Source organism: Alosa sapidissima, chromosome 18 (assembly GCF_018492685.1).
Source record: "Alosa sapidissima isolate fAloSap1 chromosome 18, fAloSap1.pri, whole genome shotgun sequence".
NCBI lineage: Eukaryota > Metazoa > Chordata > Actinopteri > Clupeiformes > Clupeidae > Alosa > Alosa sapidissima.
The window spans coordinates 6,336,960-6,355,269 of NC_055974.1; the positions used below are offsets into that span (position 1 = coordinate 6,336,960).

General features: G+C 39.6%; 2 protein-coding genes across 2 annotated transcripts; both read left to right on the top strand.

The window, feature by feature from the left end:
* The first annotated feature begins 1,767 nt into the window (after nt 1-1,767).
* Nucleotides 1,768-6,445, top strand: LOC121690203. The gene is made up of 2 exons (XM_042070630.1): nt 1,768-2,271; nt 5,948-6,445. Exons 1-2 carry the CDS (start codon nt 2,140-2,142, stop codon nt 6,443-6,445), a joined length of 630 nt encoding a protein of 209 aa, XP_041926564.1. The 5' UTR covers nt 1,768-2,139.
* A 119-nt stretch (nt 6,446-6,564) lies between these two features.
* Nucleotides 6,565-12,349, top strand: LOC121690404 (prosaposin-like). Its single transcript, XM_042070932.1, has 10 exons — nt 6,565-6,712; nt 6,951-7,012; nt 8,010-8,084; nt 9,083-9,217; nt 9,527-9,637; nt 9,966-10,046; nt 10,539-10,722; nt 11,270-11,346; nt 11,468-11,517; nt 11,673-12,349. The coding sequence occupies exons 1-9, from the start codon at nt 6,565-6,567 to the stop codon at nt 11,501-11,503; spliced, it is 909 nt and encodes a 302-aa protein (XP_041926866.1). The 3' UTR covers nt 11,504-11,517; nt 11,673-12,349.
* Nucleotides 12,350-18,310: the final 5,961 nt, after the last annotated feature.

Genomic DNA, 18,310 nt, shown 5'->3' on the forward strand with positions numbered 1-18,310 from the left:
GAACAGATTATACAATCGGTAAGGTTTCTCTCTGAATAGTCTGAAAAAAAGATTCACCTTCTAAAGAAAACAATAAAGGAGTCTTATGATTTATATAAGTTCACAATAGATACCAATTTTCTTTTACATATTTGAAAAAATCGACAGAAGTGATTCTTAAATGATGTTCCATAGTTTGACATGCACCTTGAAGTCTGATATTGGACTGATATTGGATCTCCAGTCTACTGAGGGTGCTACCACCTTTGTTCACTTGCCTTCTCTGTAAGGAGGTATCATCGTTTGATCATTGTAGCCCTCGCTGTTATCTGCTAACAGCCTGTCAACAATGTTATTGGTTACACAAGAAAATACATATCTTGTGAGGTCATGAATTAAACCTTGATTTACTGAACAATGAAGAAAGACATTAGCATAGTTCATAGCAAATGAGATGGATGACATTTCGTATCACCAAAAACCATTTCAGTCTATTGATGGAGAGGTGACTACTCATACCACTGAATTAAGTGATGTGTTGATAAGTTGCTTGAAAGAAATCATCCCTATAAGCTGCTGACTTCTATAGGACTGATTACTACATCCTTATGCAATGTTACATATGGGGTGTGTTCGAAACGGAAGACAGCTGCCTGCTACCTCCCTCCCTACATAGAGAGCTGTCGCACTAGACATGACTTGTCAGATATCTTAACAGACAGTTGGTTTCGAATTCTCTATTTATGGCGCGGGAATCGTGCCTAAAACCTTCCGACCGTCCATCTGATCAACCAACCGATCGACCAACCGAACGTCATACCACCCGCCTTACTTACATGTATCAGAATAATTGCCTTTTTATAAGCAGCCTACATATACCTACATGAACTTACACGTATCCAACATGTGCCCAGAATTGTTGCAACATGTACTTATTCTGTTGGAACATGATGGATACATGTAGGCTTGTGTTGGAACATGAATACATGTAGGAACGCTGTACAATGTTGAAACTTCATTAAATGAACATTCATTAGTCTATTTGTGTCGTTATTAGTGAAAAGCTATTGCTATTGTTGCTTAAACTATTATGCGTAATAACCATCGGCAAAACAGGACTATAACCATCCGCGAGATATGAGAAATGCCATAGGCTGGCCTTACCACATTTTCTCTTTCTTACATCAATACGTTATGGAAGCATATGAGCCCACTTCAAATCTCCAAATATGTGATTATGTATCCTAGCCTATAGGCTAAGTTTAACAAAGTTTTATGGACAATATCCCTCGGACTGCAATTTGAATAGATTTTGCTGTGCTGTACTGTAAAAGTAGACGGCCATTTCTTAGAGTGCGCTTGAGATTAACATAGCCTAAATACTGTAATGTTGACACTAATAAAGATACGTTTATAAGTGGGCTAACAAATGAAAAGTGTTTTCAGCTGAAATGGCATGAAGGCTATATGTGGACCGACCTTTGAACAAAATATCAGCAGACAGAGAAGCCCTCAATGTAGCAATGCAGACTGTACCTGCTTATCCAACTGTGGGTCGCCAGTCGAACTGACAGGCTTATCATAAATTCGCATTTATTTCAATTTGGCTATAGGCTACGATTAAAGTTCCAATGTTCAAAACTAGGCCTACCTGCAATATGCTGTCGACACTAGTTAAGCACAATTTGTAGCCCTATTGGTCATGTTAAGCGTTACTTGCAATGTGAAAGTAAAATCTAAGACAGTAGAAAATCATGTTTTTAATTTAATTAAGTATTTAAACATAATTTTCTACTGTCTTAGATTTTAGACAAACAGACAAAATGCACCAAAAACAAAACCTCCGGAGAGGTAGCTACACATTTGTTGTTGCATGATAAAGCAATGAACGTGCTGGTAGGCGTTTGACATGACGTTTGATGGATCCACCGGATGGTAGGAAGGGAGGTTTTTGGCATCATTCCCGCGCTTTATCTATTTAGATAGCGACAATGTGTGGTGTCATCACGTCAACGTTGTCATGTGTGGTGTCATCACGTCAACGTTACGTCTGTACCTAAACATTCTATACTACGCTCGAAGATCTTTGGGTCCCTACCGTCAGACGTCCCGTCATTTTCCGACTGTCACCACCACTTTTTGTGTACCGGTACCGTCAGTATGGAGACTACGGTGACTGCCTTGGTCCTTCACCAGCTAATGGAGTTGGAAGAAGAGGAAACCCTCTGCAGACGAGCCCACCAGAGACGTCTCAAGATGCTAGCTGCGTATTGGCATCTGGCGAATATCGAGGTGAGCCCAGCGGCAACTTAAGCCAGAACATTAATGTGAACTCCTGAGGTAAAATAGCAGCTAGTGTAGCGGTAACAGACCCAGTGGCTAACGTTACCTAGTAGGTCAAATATATAGGCTATAGTCCTATGTAATTATGACCGCCGCGCAGCGAAGCGGCGGTCATATAGGTTTAGTCAGATTTTTTTCTTTTTCGCATGCCCAAATTTCCGTCAATGATTCCCGGGACACTGAAAGACCGGGGTACACGAAACTTGGTGGACATGTAACCCCACATGGATAGCATGGAACCATCGTTTTTCGTTTTGATCTGTAGCCCCCCCCGCTGAATTGGACCCCCCGAAAGGAGGGTAGGGCAGACACAGTTTTCTGTGAATATCTCGAAAACCGTAGGGTTTAGGAGGACCATTTTTTTTTGTATGTTGATCTCAAGGGGCCATGTCAACCCATTCCATAACCACTCATTTCATGTATAGCGCCACCTAGTTAAACACAAAAAAGTAAAAATGAGGTGGTGTAATTGAAGGTATCTGTGACCTAACATAGTCAAAACTGCACGAAATTGGAAGTGTAGGATCATTATGACACCCTCTGTATGCACGCCAAGTTTTGTGGAATTCCGTTCATGGGGGGCCACACAATAAATTAATTTATGTTACTATACACCAACTGGCCTGTAGGTGGCCGGAGACAGTTTTCTGTGAATATCTCGAGAACCGTAGGACCTAGGAGATCCACCTTTTTTTTGTATGTTGGTCTTAAGGGGGCATGTCAACCCATCCCATTACCACTTATTTCATGTATAGCGCCACCTAGTTAAAAATTAAAAAGCAAAAAATTAGGTGTTTTCATCTCAATATCTCTGGCTGACAAGGTCAAAACTGCACGAAATTAAAAGTGTAGGATCATTATGACACCCTCTGAATGCATGCCAAGTTTTGTGTACTTTCGTTCATGGGGGGCCTTACAATAAAATAATTTATGTGTACATTTAGTGACGTACACCAACAAGGATTCCCGGGACACTGAAAGACCGGGGTACACAAAACTTGGTGGGCATGTACCCCCACATGGATAGCATGGAACCGTCATTTTTCGTTTTCATCTGCAGCCCCCCCCGCTGGACTGGACCCCCCGAAAGGAGGGTAGGGCAGACACAGTTCTCTGTGAATCTTTTATGGTACTGTATGTTGGTCTCAAGGGCCCACATCAACCTGGCTCATAATCACTCATTTGTGATTTGCCCCCCCCCCCCCCCGGTAAAAAATGAAAATCAGTAGGATTAAAAGAAAGCCAAAATAAATATTCATCATCATCATCATGGCTGCATTTTAAGTATTGGCGAGAAGTAGTCGTTTGTCCACTAGATGGCGCATCGTTGCAGTGAGACGTAATTTTGTTGGAAGTTAAAAGTGGGTTGGAAAAAACAATGGACGCTTCATACAAGGACTGTAATTTACCGCAGCGAACATCTAATAAGGATAGGACGATGTTCACATGAAGTGTAATTCCCATTTCTTCTTGAAGCCGAAATAAATCTGAGGATGTTTATCGGACATGCTTGGTTTTTACTGCAGGTACGTTAATCTTGTAATATCAATAAGGACCTAGGTAATGTTACCGTTAGCGTTGATTGAGTGATGGAGGCATTTGATTTATTGCATTTGTAGAAAACTATAAATGCGGTTATACCAAGCAAATGTATGCTCACTGTTTGTATCTTTCGACTGTCATTTATTGCACGTGCTACAAAATCATTCTGTGCAATGGAAGATTTACCAACGTTACACCGGTCTGATACAGTTTTGCCTATACATGCGTGAGACTGAGACGCCTGTTTATTTTGTTTTAAGTGCGTGCAGGGTGTGAGAGGGGAATCGATGTGCTTTGATTACAGCTTGGTAGTTGTAGTCTGTGAAATTAAAAAGCACGTGTGTGTGAAGTATCCAAACAATGACACCTTCATTTCATTATGGCTGCTTTAGCAAAACATCTTAAGCTACTGTGTAGTGGGTCCCATTTAGAAGTGGCTACTTCATTCGCGCTTTCCTTGACTCATGGAGCTGCGTGAATGTTATTACAACTTTTCGCCACGATATGACAGTTTAAGTCCGCTTGATACTGTAAGGCGTAAGCCATTGGTTTCCAAAGGAGATTTTATTTGTGTCGCCAGCATAGCCTATTGACAATTTATGTTGTCAATAGGCCTACCTTATAATCCTACCTGTAGCTTAGGGAAGCTAACAGCTTTCTATTAGGATCTAGTTTGTTAGTTACCGTTTTGTCATAACTCCCTGATGCATTTTTGTATTTAGAATAGCCAGAGCGTGTATATCTCAATCGGAAAATTAAACAATATCGGGTGCCTATGGACTAGGCTGGGTGAACCCAGCCTGATCTGCCCGCTATTTATTTTTTGATTTCTTAAAAGATTGAGCTTGGTCTGATGAAAGCCAGACTAGCCATGGACCTCAGTTAAACAATGCAAGGGAACATGAATCAGCCTATATTTGCACTAACAATAACGGACAAAAGCTCTTCAACTTTGGCCCGTTAAAATGTGTATGAACAGTCTAGCGACGCATTTCATCAAGGCCCATTTGGACATGTCAGTTATTTGCACCACTGGTTAGATGTAAAACAGCATTTCGTTTCAGACTAGGCTACTGTTACTTAATTTGTGCATTAACAATAACGTTTCAGACTACTGTTACTTAATTTGTGCATTGACAATAAAGTATTACATGAACTAAAGATGACTAAAATCTTATGTAGAAGAAGAAACATTCACAAAAAATCCATCCATCCAAAAATGACCTTTGTTTTTGATAGCTGTTGAAAACGGCATGGAACTGACAGATGTTTTTGTTTAAAAATACATAAAAAATAAATAAATAAATAAATAACTTTATGCTGATACCTTTTGCTTTTCCCAAATACAATGTAGCCTACAGGTGTAAGTGACCTTTCATCAATCTGTGATGAACTGCCCTACTTGTGATTGTTTAGAGATTTTAAAGGTTTTATAACAATTCTACATCTTCTTTGGCTATTCTACAATCTATTCACCTTTTCAGCACCAGTAGGGTACTTTCTGTGCAGCCGCACACACACACTCAGGCATGCCAAACAAGCATACACAAAAGTTTCAAGAGTGGGGGATGGAGTAAAATATGGAGACAAATTGAAGTGTGATTTATTTTCGCGGAACGGATGTACAGGACTGAGCGGCGGTCATATTTTGTACCGCTATGCGGTACATCTAGTTATCGACATTAACAGTATATGAGCGTCTTTGCTAACGATACGCTAGATTTACGCCGTATGGCTATACTATAAACTGTTAATTGTGATGTTTCTGTAGGCTACTGCTTATTGAAGTCAATACTTGGTCGCTTTTAGCCAGAAAGCTCACTGATAAGTATACCACAAACATAGGCTACACTTAATCAGTAAAAAAAATGCAATAGAGGTATGTATAAAACACATTGGTGAAATGATGCAGTGATAGATAGTGATACAGTTATAGATTCAACTGAAGATAACAGACATGTTCACCATAATGGCTAGATACAGAAACAGATAGTAATGCACAAAGCACAACGTTGACTAAAGACATTTATTGACATCGATAAACATCGTTTACATCATTGATTTCATGCCATATTGTTTGCAGAGTCTCACGGTTTATGCCCAGATGAACCGGGCCGTGCCTATCCTCAGGCTCTTCTTTGACGAGGAGAAAGAAACCAGGCCAGACTTTAGGCTGAACAGGGCCTCCATCACAGGTCTGCTGGTGTTGCTGCAGCAGGAGCGTCATCATGGATGGGGTCCAGTGATTGAAGTCCTGGTGTTCTTGTTTTGGTTGGCCAGCGGGTCATACTATCGTATTGTATCCCGGGCATTCGATATGCCTAAGTCTACGGTGCACAATGTTGTGCACCGTGTCTGTGGGGCTATCGTGGCAGTGATGCCACGGGTTATCAGGGTGCCATCCACTGCAGAGGAGCTACAGGAAATATCTAACGGCTTTGCTAGGTTGGCTGAGCATGTGGTGTTCCGTAAGGCCATGGGAGCCATCGATGGCTGCCATATCCGTATCAAGGCCCCAGGAGAACCTCATGCACAGTGCTACAGAAACCGCAAGCTATTCACATCCTATCCATACCAGTAAATATAGGGGTAAACTTGTGTTTCTGTGTGGCATACATAGCATACTCAGATTGTATTTGCATACACACTTTGTCTGCTCTTCTTGGTGTGGTTTCGCACTGTGTGGTTATTCCTGTCTTGATGTGTGAGTGCTACAGTCCATTTCTGCAGTATAAAAACTGTTCTCAGATAGGGAGGGGTTCATTTGCGCCTCCAGCAGCATCAAGACAAACTAAAGACATGACGACCTTTTTCAAACTTCTGATCTTCATTTGCCTTCAGAATGGCGGTATGTAAGAGCAAAACATAAGAAAGAAAGAAATGTAACAACACATTTTATGGAGGTGTCCCACATTACTTAGTTTCTCTACATATGATATGATATGCAGTTTTCAACATGTGGTTTGTAGTAGATATTTGATTTCTTGTCTGCCTCTTGTAAAGGCTGTTTCAAAACAAGATGAGTTGGTACGAGATGATGTCTGGATTGCTATAAGGTAATGTGTTTCTCATCTGCTCTATGTTAGTCACAGCTCGAGTCATGAATGCTGAGAACCTAAAAGCTGCGCCAGAGCAGCTGCCTACAGTGGTATGTCACACATAAGTTTACCTTTTTCTAGATAATGTTACTTCTTTGTTATTATGAAACATGTGGGATACAATCTATGATATATGTTGACAGAAATAAACTATACAGTTTACTTGATATGACAGTGTATATGGATGTATACATTAAGTACAAATGTACAAATGTAATATTGTTGAAAATGTCTCATGTAATATTATTGAAAATAGGCCTATGCATCAAGACAATATTAATTGTGATGCTCACCATTGCTGACGTTTGAAGCCCACAAAACTTATCCTTTTACAGTATGTTTTGAAGCAATTTAAATACGATTAATCGCATCCTTATAATTACAATTGTATTATATTGAAACACTCCACTTCATACATCAGTGACAAATCTGCATGTAACATTTGGTTCACTTGGTTATTGAGCTCGTCTTAATTCTCAAACTACACATTAGAGCCACTAAAAACAAATTCCTTTATGCATGACTGTATTCCTCAGTCTCACTTCTGCTTTGCTGTAGTGTACAATAATGTATTTTTGGACTGATCATTTTTAAGTCTTTAACAAATCACTCTCAGTTTGTCACCAGAAATGACTGGGAAAAATCAGGGAACATGTTTTCAGCATGTGATTGTGAAAAGCATAATAATGTTGAAAAAGATTACACTGCAGTCACTTGCATTTCCAAGTAATTATGGAGATAATGCATAAGTAGACAGTGGTTATATTTTATTAACACTACTAATACTAATAGTTGATGGTCATATTCAAAATTAAGAGACCACTGCAAATTTGAACAGTATCTCAACAACTGTAGGATGACATCAGAAAAAATGTGCAGTGGTCTCTTAATGGTTTCCAGAGCTGTACCAGTATATTGATTAATTTAGACTATGACTTAAATGTATTCATATCATTAAAATGTATTAATATCTTGAGTCACTTTGAACAAGAGCGTCTGCTAAAAACTATAAACATTAACATAAACATATTTGTGTCTCTTCCGTAGACTATTGACACCTGTAAGACGTGCACTGAAATGTTTGAACTTCTGAAAGATCTTATGTCAGATCCTGGAGTTCAGGTAAAATGCAGCACCTTGACACACACACATCCTCTCATCCAGCAATAACAATATATCTTGTCAAAATGTGTACCTCCTCAAATATGCAAACAGTCTAACATCCCTAAGAGAACACACCTGTTTAAATAGTAGCCCTTGCAACACAGTTCCACTTGACAATGCATCAGATGACTTTTATCACTTTAAACTCACAAATACACAAAGGTCTTTATGTTCTTTGAAAATGGCTACTAATTGTCGTGTTTGTAGGAGGTGATCTGATAACAGGGCTTATCCCCAACTGGTGAAAAACGATAGAGTACTTTCAGGTTTGATTCTCAGAAAGCAGAAGTTTGAAGCCTTTCATGGGCTTTCACTTCTGTGGATCACTTCTCCATGCGTTATTGAAAGGTGGCTTGTGGCAGAAGTGATACCCTGGAGATTTACAGCAAAGCCCATGTATCTCATTTAGATTGATGCAGTAAGTGAAGCTGATGAGCGCAAACATGAATATTGTGCAAACAAGCTTTACCTCATGAATTGTTGCACACATGGTCCTTGTGTTTTTACTTGGTGCTAGTTGGGTTTTGTTATTCCACTTATTCATATGCAGAATTGGTACTTATTCATTTATTTATTTCAAGTCATATTGTAGTAACAATCAGGCCTATAGGTGGCGAGGTTTTTTCTTACACTCTTATTTCTTATCTTCTCTTATTCCATTACACGGTTGTGCAAGTTCTCAGGAAGTGAATATACTGTGGCGTGAATTAGCGTCGTAGCGTCACCAGAGTTCATCAGATGACCACCTCAGAATGTCCTCTCCTGTTCCCAGCCTCTCCAGACTTCCTCTCTCACAACACATTTACTTGTAGATAGATAGATAGATAGATAGATAGATAGATAGATAGATAGATAGATACTTTATTGATCCCCAAGGGCAAATTCAAAATAGCAGGCAGAATTCATCTGTATGTGTTTCCTGTCCTAACTTCACCCTGACTCCCTCTCTCCTTTAGGGGATGGTTAAGCACGACCTGGGTTTAATGTGTGAGGCGCTGCGTAAAGGTTTTGGTCCTGCATCAGAGAAAATCTGCAAGGATATGGTGGACAAAAACCTGCCTTTGGCCTTCTCTATCTTCGACAGTGTATTGGTGAGGTTTACATACAGTGATCTGCACCACACAGTTTTAAAACTGCATGCAGTACTGACAGTTTAGACACATACACACACACACACAAACGCACACACACACACACTACAAAAACCAGGGCTGCCTAAACAGCAAATCACATTCAATATAACACTGCACATCCATCAGTAAATCTTGAGTTTTGGTTTATTTTATTCTTTTACCTTTGTTCAAAACTATGCTTACAATTTAAAAGGAGTATTAACAATCATAGGACAGGGATAATACTCTGAGGACCAACAATCACAGACAGTCTGGGCTCTCTTACAGAAACCAGGTGTGCTCTGCTCTGCACTGGGGCTCTGCGTTGTCGAGGTAGAAAACGAGTTGCAAGGTCTGATGGCCAAACTTCAGACAGCTCTCAAATCTCCAGCTCTAGGGGTAAGAGCATCTCCATTATGTAAACTTTCACATCACACATTAACACAATGGTTATGTCTGTCTTGTCCCAGAAGTGACCTGTAAGCATTCTCAACTTTGCTCTGAGGCATAGCTCTAGCATCTTAATGTTACCACCATAACATCACACCACATCAGCATATTCTGATTACATCTCAAAAGGTCCTAATGATGTGTATTTTATGTTATACAACTTTGGTTTTGCAACTGTTGCGCAATATGGAATTCACAGATTTCACACCTGGTTTGTATGGTATCCGTAATACCAATACTGGTCATCTGATGCCTTTCCCTGGGTTCTCTCTCTCAGGTCAAGTCTGACCTTCAGTGTAAGTTCTGTGTCTATCTGATTGAGCTCCTGGAGGGACTCCTGCCTAAAGAGAAGACTGAGGTAACAAAAGCATAAACAATGTGTTCTTGCAAAGTGCAAAGCTCCTCAAAAACATATGGTGCTTATCAACTGAAATGTCTATAGAGAAAAGTTAGCTTATGAGCACACAGTAGGCTACACACAATTACATTGTCAGATTGCATGTTCATAGTGGTTTTGCTCATTTACCAACTTGTAAGTTGGGTGCTAAAAACTATAAAAGTATAGGTTTTGTATAGTCATCATGAACAATATTGTCTAGTAGACCACCTGACACATATGGTTCAAGCACTCCAGCTGTATTCATGCATCCCAACTGTTTTGTCACCTTGGTCCTTTGATGCATACAATAGAGTGTGTAGGTACTCACTGAAAATAGCTTAGAGTTATATTATCAGAATTGGTCTCTGCCTCTAATCCATGTGCTACGCTGTAAAGATGATAGACGATGGGAATAACTGCACTCTCCAGTGAGATGTGCTCATTTTCTCATCTCTTCCATGTCTCTGGCAGGAGGCTATTGCCCACATGCTGGACCAGGTGTGTCACCTCGTGCCCGCCGCATACAGGGACCAGTGTGTGGCCTTCATCGAGCTGTACAGTAAGAAACTGATTGAGCTTCTCCTGAATAAATCCAGCCCCCACACCATCTGCACCCTCATCCATCTCTGCAAGGGCATGGAGACAGCAATCACTGGTAAGGAAACGCACAGTCATCCACCCTGCTTTTACTATCAGGACACATGCTGCAGCTCTACTAAGGCCACAAAGCTTGCCGATGTGGGTCAGCAAAAAGCCCATTCATTCCTATGGGAACCTCACTGTCTGTAAAGAAATGCATTTCCTTGCATTGAACACTAGAGGGCATGCTATTTGGGCATTACGGATACCATACAAACCAGGTGTGAAATCTGTGAATTGCATATTGCGCAACAGTTGCAAAACCAAAGTTGTTTAGGCGGCTCATAAAAATGTAAAGGATTCCTCCTTCGCCCATGCTACACGTTTTCACCAAGCTTCATAAAAATCGGGCTTGTTGTTTTTGTGTAATCTTGCGCACATAAACACATGAACAGTATGTAACAATAGATCAGTAAGGTAAAGCAAGACCCTCATAGGCAGTGTGGATAGAGGTATATGACCCTTTCATATGGCCTATGACTTTAGTAGTGATGTGGGAATTGTTCTATTTTTACCTGCTTCCTGGAAATAAGTAATAATAATCTCCTCTATTTGTGGTTTAGGTGCTCACATGAGTGGCTATGCTTGTGCCATGAGCAGCTATCGGTGCCAGAACCTTCTGACTGCTATGGAGTGTGGGGTTCGTAAAAGGCTACTGTGTTTATAATTGAATTTCCTAAGATAAAGATTTTCTAAGATAAATGTGGTTTAAAACAAAAATTAAAAAGGCTACATTACATGTATTTTGTTGTTGTTTACAGGCAGTGGAATACTGTCAGAAATATGCCTGGTTGTAAAATCTCTGTGCATGGTAAGATGCAACTCTTGAATATTTTTTACTTTTTATACTCATATTCTATTTTATGCTGAGCATTTACCTGGTGTAAACAGTAATCTATATATTAAAATAGTTTTATTGGTTTAGAATGTCTGTTTTTTAATGTTTAATATTTTCTTTTGAGACAGCACGGATTAGGAGAAGACAGGCCTTAGAGGACTGCACCTCAGCTTTCTGTAGTTTCCTTTTCTTGGCTGTGGTCACCATGTGTCAATGTCAGTGATAGCAGCTCTGTACACAAGCCCATGGTGACCATAGCAACCTACAGACACACACCTACACAAATGGGACTGATATCATCAGATTGCTTTGTCACAGTCTGTCGTTTTTAATGTGTGAAAAGCATGCTTTTGGTTCAAGATTTTTGTGTAGTGAGATACCAGTGAAACTTGTAAAGCCATTCAATTTTAAACACTGTTTAAATACACATATAACCTTGAAACCAGAACATTGCAACATATTGTTTTTAAAGTCTTTAAATAAGATCACACCTAATGGCTGTGTCAGTGTTAGTCATGGACGCCAACCAGTCCACAAGTTATGTTTAGCAAATCAAAGCCATTCTAATTCCCTGAAGTCCTTGAATGCAAATGTTCACATACATTTTACTTATAAGAACAGCATATAAAACTGAGAACCCCACAGGCTTTCTTACGTGTTCTATACATGTCACACACACGTCATGTGTGTGATTAACTCTGTCTTTTCCTCTCCGCTATTGCCGTCATTTTTTATTGGTCAATCATACTGAAGGATTTGATTTGTACTTCGAATGATCTGTCCTAATAAATATTTTTCAAATAAAGATATGAGTTGTTTATGAATGCCTAAAATAAAGTGTTCCTTTATTTGCGATTAATACACCATGGCCTCTTCCCATTTCTTGAGAATGCTTTAGCACAAGAGAATATTGACCCAGCTCTGTGCCCCTTCAGAAGTTAGTGTCATACTGGTTTGTTTAGAATGTCTACACTGCATGAATACCTTTCTCTGAGAATATCATGTGTGTATAGCCAAGTATCATGCAGTGGTGTACAGCATATAAGTTTAAATGAAAACATATATATCACTATGTCCTCAATTACTATTTATTATTTTTAGTATTGTATTATTTATAACATTACCCTCAGAGAGATGACAGTTCTGTGTGGGGTTTTTTATGCAAGAAGCATACATCAGTGTGTACTATTATTCTAAGGACACCTAACCAACTTATAAACAGCTTAACTTTTAAATAAACAGCCCTTTTTCAAGTTCAGCTCAACAAGAGTGAGAAGAGTGAGTCTTGAATGCAGAGCAGAGGTATATCTAAACGCCCTGAAAAACGTTCCAGTGCACTGAAAAGATTGCTCCATGAAAACTACCACAATGCAGTGAGCATCAACCATCCACTTTATTTTTTTTAAGTTGTTAAATACCGACTGTGCAATACCTCTGGTGCCCAGTTCACTATATACTGATAAGAACTTGTGAACGTATTGACATTTACTAAAGGGGAGGTCAGAAAATGTGTAGAGCAAAGGAGAAGGCTGAAGCACGTTGAGCTTTGTTAAGGTATTCTTACACAAACATTCAGTTTCAGAATTCAGTTGAAGCAACCCTGTGTTGTAGGCCTTTGGTACAGCCAAGGGTCCTTGGGGTGACAGGGTCCCAACCAGGGTTGAGTTTGTTTACTGAAAGCATGGTTGAAAAAGTACCAAATCATTTTTTAATACTTCAGTTATGGTGATCTTTGCTCAGTGACACTTTTGGTAAATGTAGTCCAGTTCAGGAATCCTGTTGAATAGGTGGCTTATCCATTGTCCTATTATTGTGCATTTTCTTTATGGGTAAGACAGCATCAACATCCACTATACCTCCCTGACTGAAATAAAAAATAAAAATGAGTCATCATTACATATCATCACAGACTTGGACTTTAATTTGCCCAAGGCACAGTATTGAAACATAAAACTTTATTGAAAGGATACCCCCACCACACACACACACACACACACACACAAACATCCCACCCCCCACACACACATGATAGATTACTTCCCTGATTGATTGTATTAACATTCGAAAATGCAAAAGATTAGTCTAGGACCCAAAACGGGATGTGTTTCCTTAGCTTAGGGTCATTGCAGGCAAGTATTGCAGCCTCACACTGAGCAGAACTGAACAGAGAATTGAAAGCAGTGTGAATCTCCATTTCCTGTTTTTTATTCCTCAACCAATTCATTTTTTTTATTCAACTAGAAAATACTGTCCTATCCACACCATTCCCTGGTTACAGTTGCCTGGTCACACGAAGGTAGTATAGTGGCTAAGAAGCCGTTTGTATAGTAGCTTGAAAAGTTGTGAGTTCAATTCGTGACACCATTGTGCCCTTGAGCAAAGCACTTAACCCCAAGCTGCTCCAGGTAGTTTGGCCCTGTAGTTAATTGACATCTGTTAGTCGCTTTGGATTAAAGCGTCGACCAAAGAGATAAGGTTGTCAAATGAGCATTTTTTTCACCATTTCAAATCAGTGACTTTGGTTTGATACAATTCAGTGATATATTGTTTATTGGGGTCAAGCAGAAAACAATGCATAACCACCCACTGTTTCTACCTTTTCTTATAAGCAATTTTGCTTTTGCCATGGGAGTTTATGACAGCCCCTAGAGCCGTATGGTAAATTTGGCTCCCCCCTATGGAGGACAGGCCCATGATTTCTGTGTCTCAAGCACTTCAGCGTCACCATTTAAGTGTATCTGCTTCTCTCTTCTTCTTCTGATCTTCAAATTGGAACAATGTTTAATTTTTATGACTTAAAATATTTAGCCAGCCAGGTAAACATAAAACTGTGTCAGAATATGATGGAGTTTGAACATTAACACTGATAACAATATATTACAGGGAGACGTGTTGCATGAATGAGATATTGCCATACCCCATCCTTATCTTAACGTTCATCGTTTCTTTCGCTTGTATGGATGTATTGCAAAGTTCCTTAAAGACATACGGTGCTTATCAACTGAAATGTCAATAAAGAAATGCTAGCTTGTGAGCACACAGTACATTTTTCAGCACATTATTCATTTGCCAAACATTTTAGGTGTGTTCTGCTCTATAAAAACAGCCACTAGCAAGGTTTCCGAAAGTGGCTCATTTCCACATCAAACAGCAAGAAAAACTGAAGACATGTCGACCTTTTTCAACGTTCTGATTTTAATGTGCTTTCAGTATGCAGGTAAGAGGAATTAGGAGTTAAATTTAATTATATATACTTGGATTAATAGATTAATATCCTCACATATTTACTTGGCTCAAAATGTGGTATATCTTGCTTGATTTTCATTTGTATTTTTATTGTTTTTTACATTCTACATATGAAAGTCTTTTATTATCATTCTAACATATCCAGTGTAGTGTAATTATGTGTAATGTCTGGCCTTTTAAGTAACTTAAACCTCCACTCTCCATTAGTTCCAGCACAAGTCACGGATACGAATAACCTGAAGGCTGTCCCAGGACAGCTGCCACTGGTAATGTGTCTCCTAAAACGTATAGCATAAAGGATACAAATCATAGGAAGGTTTATTTTCTGGAAATAAACAATATTTGACGATATTGCTTGTCAAAAACTGATCAACAGTGTAAGTGAAAATATTTTATAAATTAGGCAATGGTAGCCAATTAAAGTTAAGTGAGATACTTTGTTTTACTCAATTGGGATTCATTAGTTGTTTTTTTTATGTGTAGATGCGCTACGTGGAGGTAAAAATGGGCTTGTTGAGAACACTTGCCATGTAGATCCACAGAATTTAGTTTCAAGAAAATCGGTCACATGATATACATGACTTTGCAAGCTCACATGTAGGCATTCGGTTGAGGTTTTGGAAGCACTTGCCTCGGTTCTCTAGAGTGTTGAAATTCACTTAAATATTGAATGAGTGACCAATCCGATAAATCTAACTGCATGATCAAAACCTGAAACAATCTGAATACAACTTGACCTTTGCTGACCTTATACCTTATGTATTTGTACAGGCAAAGTCCTGTGAGACATGCACCAAGTTATTTGACCTCTTGAAAGAACTGCTTGTGGATACTGAAGTTCAGGTAAAGTAAAGGACTTTAATGTAACCAAGATCCTCTCTTGATTATCTCAAGTGCATACATAACATTCACAATACATAAACTGTTAAAATGCACAAACAGCATAAAACACTCATATGGTCCACATGTCTGATTATATCTGTCTTTTTGTTTCCAATGTCACTTTACTGTGAACCCTCTTCACCTCAGGGCATGACAAAAAGTGACATGAACACCAAGTGTGAGAGGCTCCTTGGGTCTGGACGAGCTGAACTCTGCAAGCTGATGATGGACAAAAACCTTCCTGTGTTCTTCACTCTTGCTGACAAAGTCATAGTTAATAAACCATTTACTCTTTCCCCACTATTTTTCACAGCTCTACTAAAAGGGCATAACTCTTCGTAAGCAAAAACAATATGCTTACGAAGGCTGCTCTGTTGGTGATGCTGTGTGTTGCACATGATGTTGGTTGCTTTATTGGAGATCTTGGTTTTGTTGCGCTGGTGTTTTGGTTGGGCATTCAGGCTACTGGCAGTGCATGTGGTACTGTGATCGCTGCATCCTGGGTACAACATGTGACGTGTTTGCATTGTCGTTGTATCCATGTTGCGTAATGTTAAATAGACTTAGCTGTTGACTGAACACTGTGGTAAATCCCCTACCTACAGCACAATGAAAGGAATTAAACACCTCTCCAGTATATATCTGAAAAAGGACTACCACAAGTTAAAAAAAAAACATAGCCAGACAAACACTGAACCAAACACACACTAAAGCCAGAGGCCACCTCAGCACATTCAGAATGATCCCATGATAACTGCTTTAGAAAATGTCTTATAGTACAAATAGATTAAAGTACAATGCATCGTATCATTGTCTCTTCATGTAATGGGCATAAAAGGGCAGGAGCTTTTCTATAGACGTAAGAATGAGAGTGACTATAATGTGTTTTCTCACAGAAACCAGGTCATTTATGTTCTGCTCTTGGGTTCTGTGTGGACACAGAAAATGAGCTGCCAGGTCAAATGGCCCTTAAAGCACCATATTTTGCGGTAAGAGAAGTATATCTGATATGTACTGAATGCATTCTCATATTTTACTCCACCATCACCTTCATCCGCCATCTGAGTCTTGTCAGGTCCCAGCATCACTGATTCTGATTACTTAGTGATCCTTTATTGATGGATGTTTTTGCACCTGTCCTCTTGTGTCACTGCTCTGAGATTGGTGGAAATTGTTTGTCTCTCTCAGGACACCTTTGGCATCCAGTGTCTGTTCTGTACCCAATTGATTGGCAGCATTGAATCGTTCCTGCCCACAGACGAACTTGAGGTAACAAAAATAAAACGGGGGGGTATGCCAGAAAATCAAAAATCTAAGTTTGTTAATCCCGAGGTGTGGGGAAATTCTACACTTTTCATTCCAGTGACAAACCTGAACACAGACTGTAATGTAGCCCACTACTCATCTACAGTAAATATTGCCAATACTTTATTTTTACTACAGTACAGTTACAGTAAAAGCTGAAAATGAATTATAAAATCATGCTTAACTGTATTGTAAAGGATAAACATTTCCCCAGGAGCTATATGCTCTGCCCTGAATAGTGTATTTTCCATTTTTATGAAGTATCATGACTGCTCAGTAGTGTTTTCATTTTGACTGCACTGCTTTGTGAATGATCTGTTTAGTTTTGAACACAAATCAACATTTTTAAAGTGATTGATTTTGCAAGAACTGTCTGGTTTTGTGAATGTACATTGAGAAAGATGTTTTGGGTTTACAATTTTGACAAAAGGGTGGAAGGTTTAAAAAAAATGTGTTGTGGCAATTCGCCTTATTCACCCGGCGGCCAGAACGAGGGTACATGGTACACTTTCCATTACACTTCAGTCCAGCAGATGGTGGTAATGCACTCTGTTTTGCCAAAAAAAAACCTTACTGAAGGTTACTCTGGCAGGCTAGCGAACCCTTCTTTTTCTGTTTGGCAGTTTGCAGATGGAGTGCATTATCACCATCTGCTGGACTGAAGTGTGATGGCAAGTGTACCCTGTAGCCTCGTTCTGGCCGCCGGGTGAATAAGGCGAATTGTGAAAAACTGTAATGAGGACCTTAGCTACACCCTCTGTAGATCACAAATTCAAAATTGGTGCGGATGTGGGCTGGCTCACTTAATAGCACCAAGGTCCAAAGAATTCTGAGACGGCCAAAGTGGTGTTTGTTCCACACTGCGTGGTTTGCAATGTAATGCCTTAAAATACACAGGGATATTGAAGATGTTTATTTGTATTATTGGCTGAACTTTTTCCTTTGGTTTCTCTCTCAGGATGCTCTTACCATGGTGATGGACCTGGGGTGCAGTGTATTACCTGACTCCAGCAAGATGTTGTGTCAGACAGTAGTTGAAAAAGCCATCAAGACAGTGATGGAGCTGCTTATGTCCGTCCTGTCCCCAGACACCATCTGCAGCCTGCTCCAGCTCTGCACTGACTGATGGCAAGGTGGAGTTACCCATTATGGGTGAGCGACCACATACATCCCCCTGATCTGGTCGAGGACAACAAACAAACAAACAAACAAACACACACCTCCAACATAATGAGATAGAATGACAAATGAGCCATAAACGCAGATATTGGATATTATGACTTCAAGGTGAAAACATGAGAACATTAACCAGTAGGAACGACCAATTTGGCAA

What these genes read in the sequence shown, in the direction of transcription:
- LOC121690203 (XM_042070630.1), top strand. Translation starts at nt 2,140, where the DNA reads ATGGAGACTACGGTGACTGCCTTGGTCCTTCACCAGCTAATGGAGTTG. An exon ending in GGCATCTGGCGAATATCGAG is followed by an intron (nt 2,272 to 5,947) that starts GTGAGCCCAGCG and finishes TATTGTTTGCAG; the next exon opens with AGTCTCACGGTTTATGCCCA.
- LOC121690404 (XM_042070932.1), top strand. Translation starts at nt 6,565, where the DNA reads ATGTGTGAGTGCTACAGTCCATTTCTGCAGTATAAAAACTGTTCTCAG. An exon ending in CATTTGCCTTCAGAATGGCG is followed by an intron (nt 6,713 to 6,950) that starts GTATGTAAGAGC and finishes GCTCTATGTTAG; the next exon opens with TCACAGCTCGAGTCATGAAT. An exon ending in TCAAATCTCCAGCTCTAGGG is followed by an intron (nt 9,638 to 9,965) that starts GTAAGAGCATCT and finishes TCTCTCTCTCAG; the next exon opens with GTCAAGTCTGACCTTCAGTG.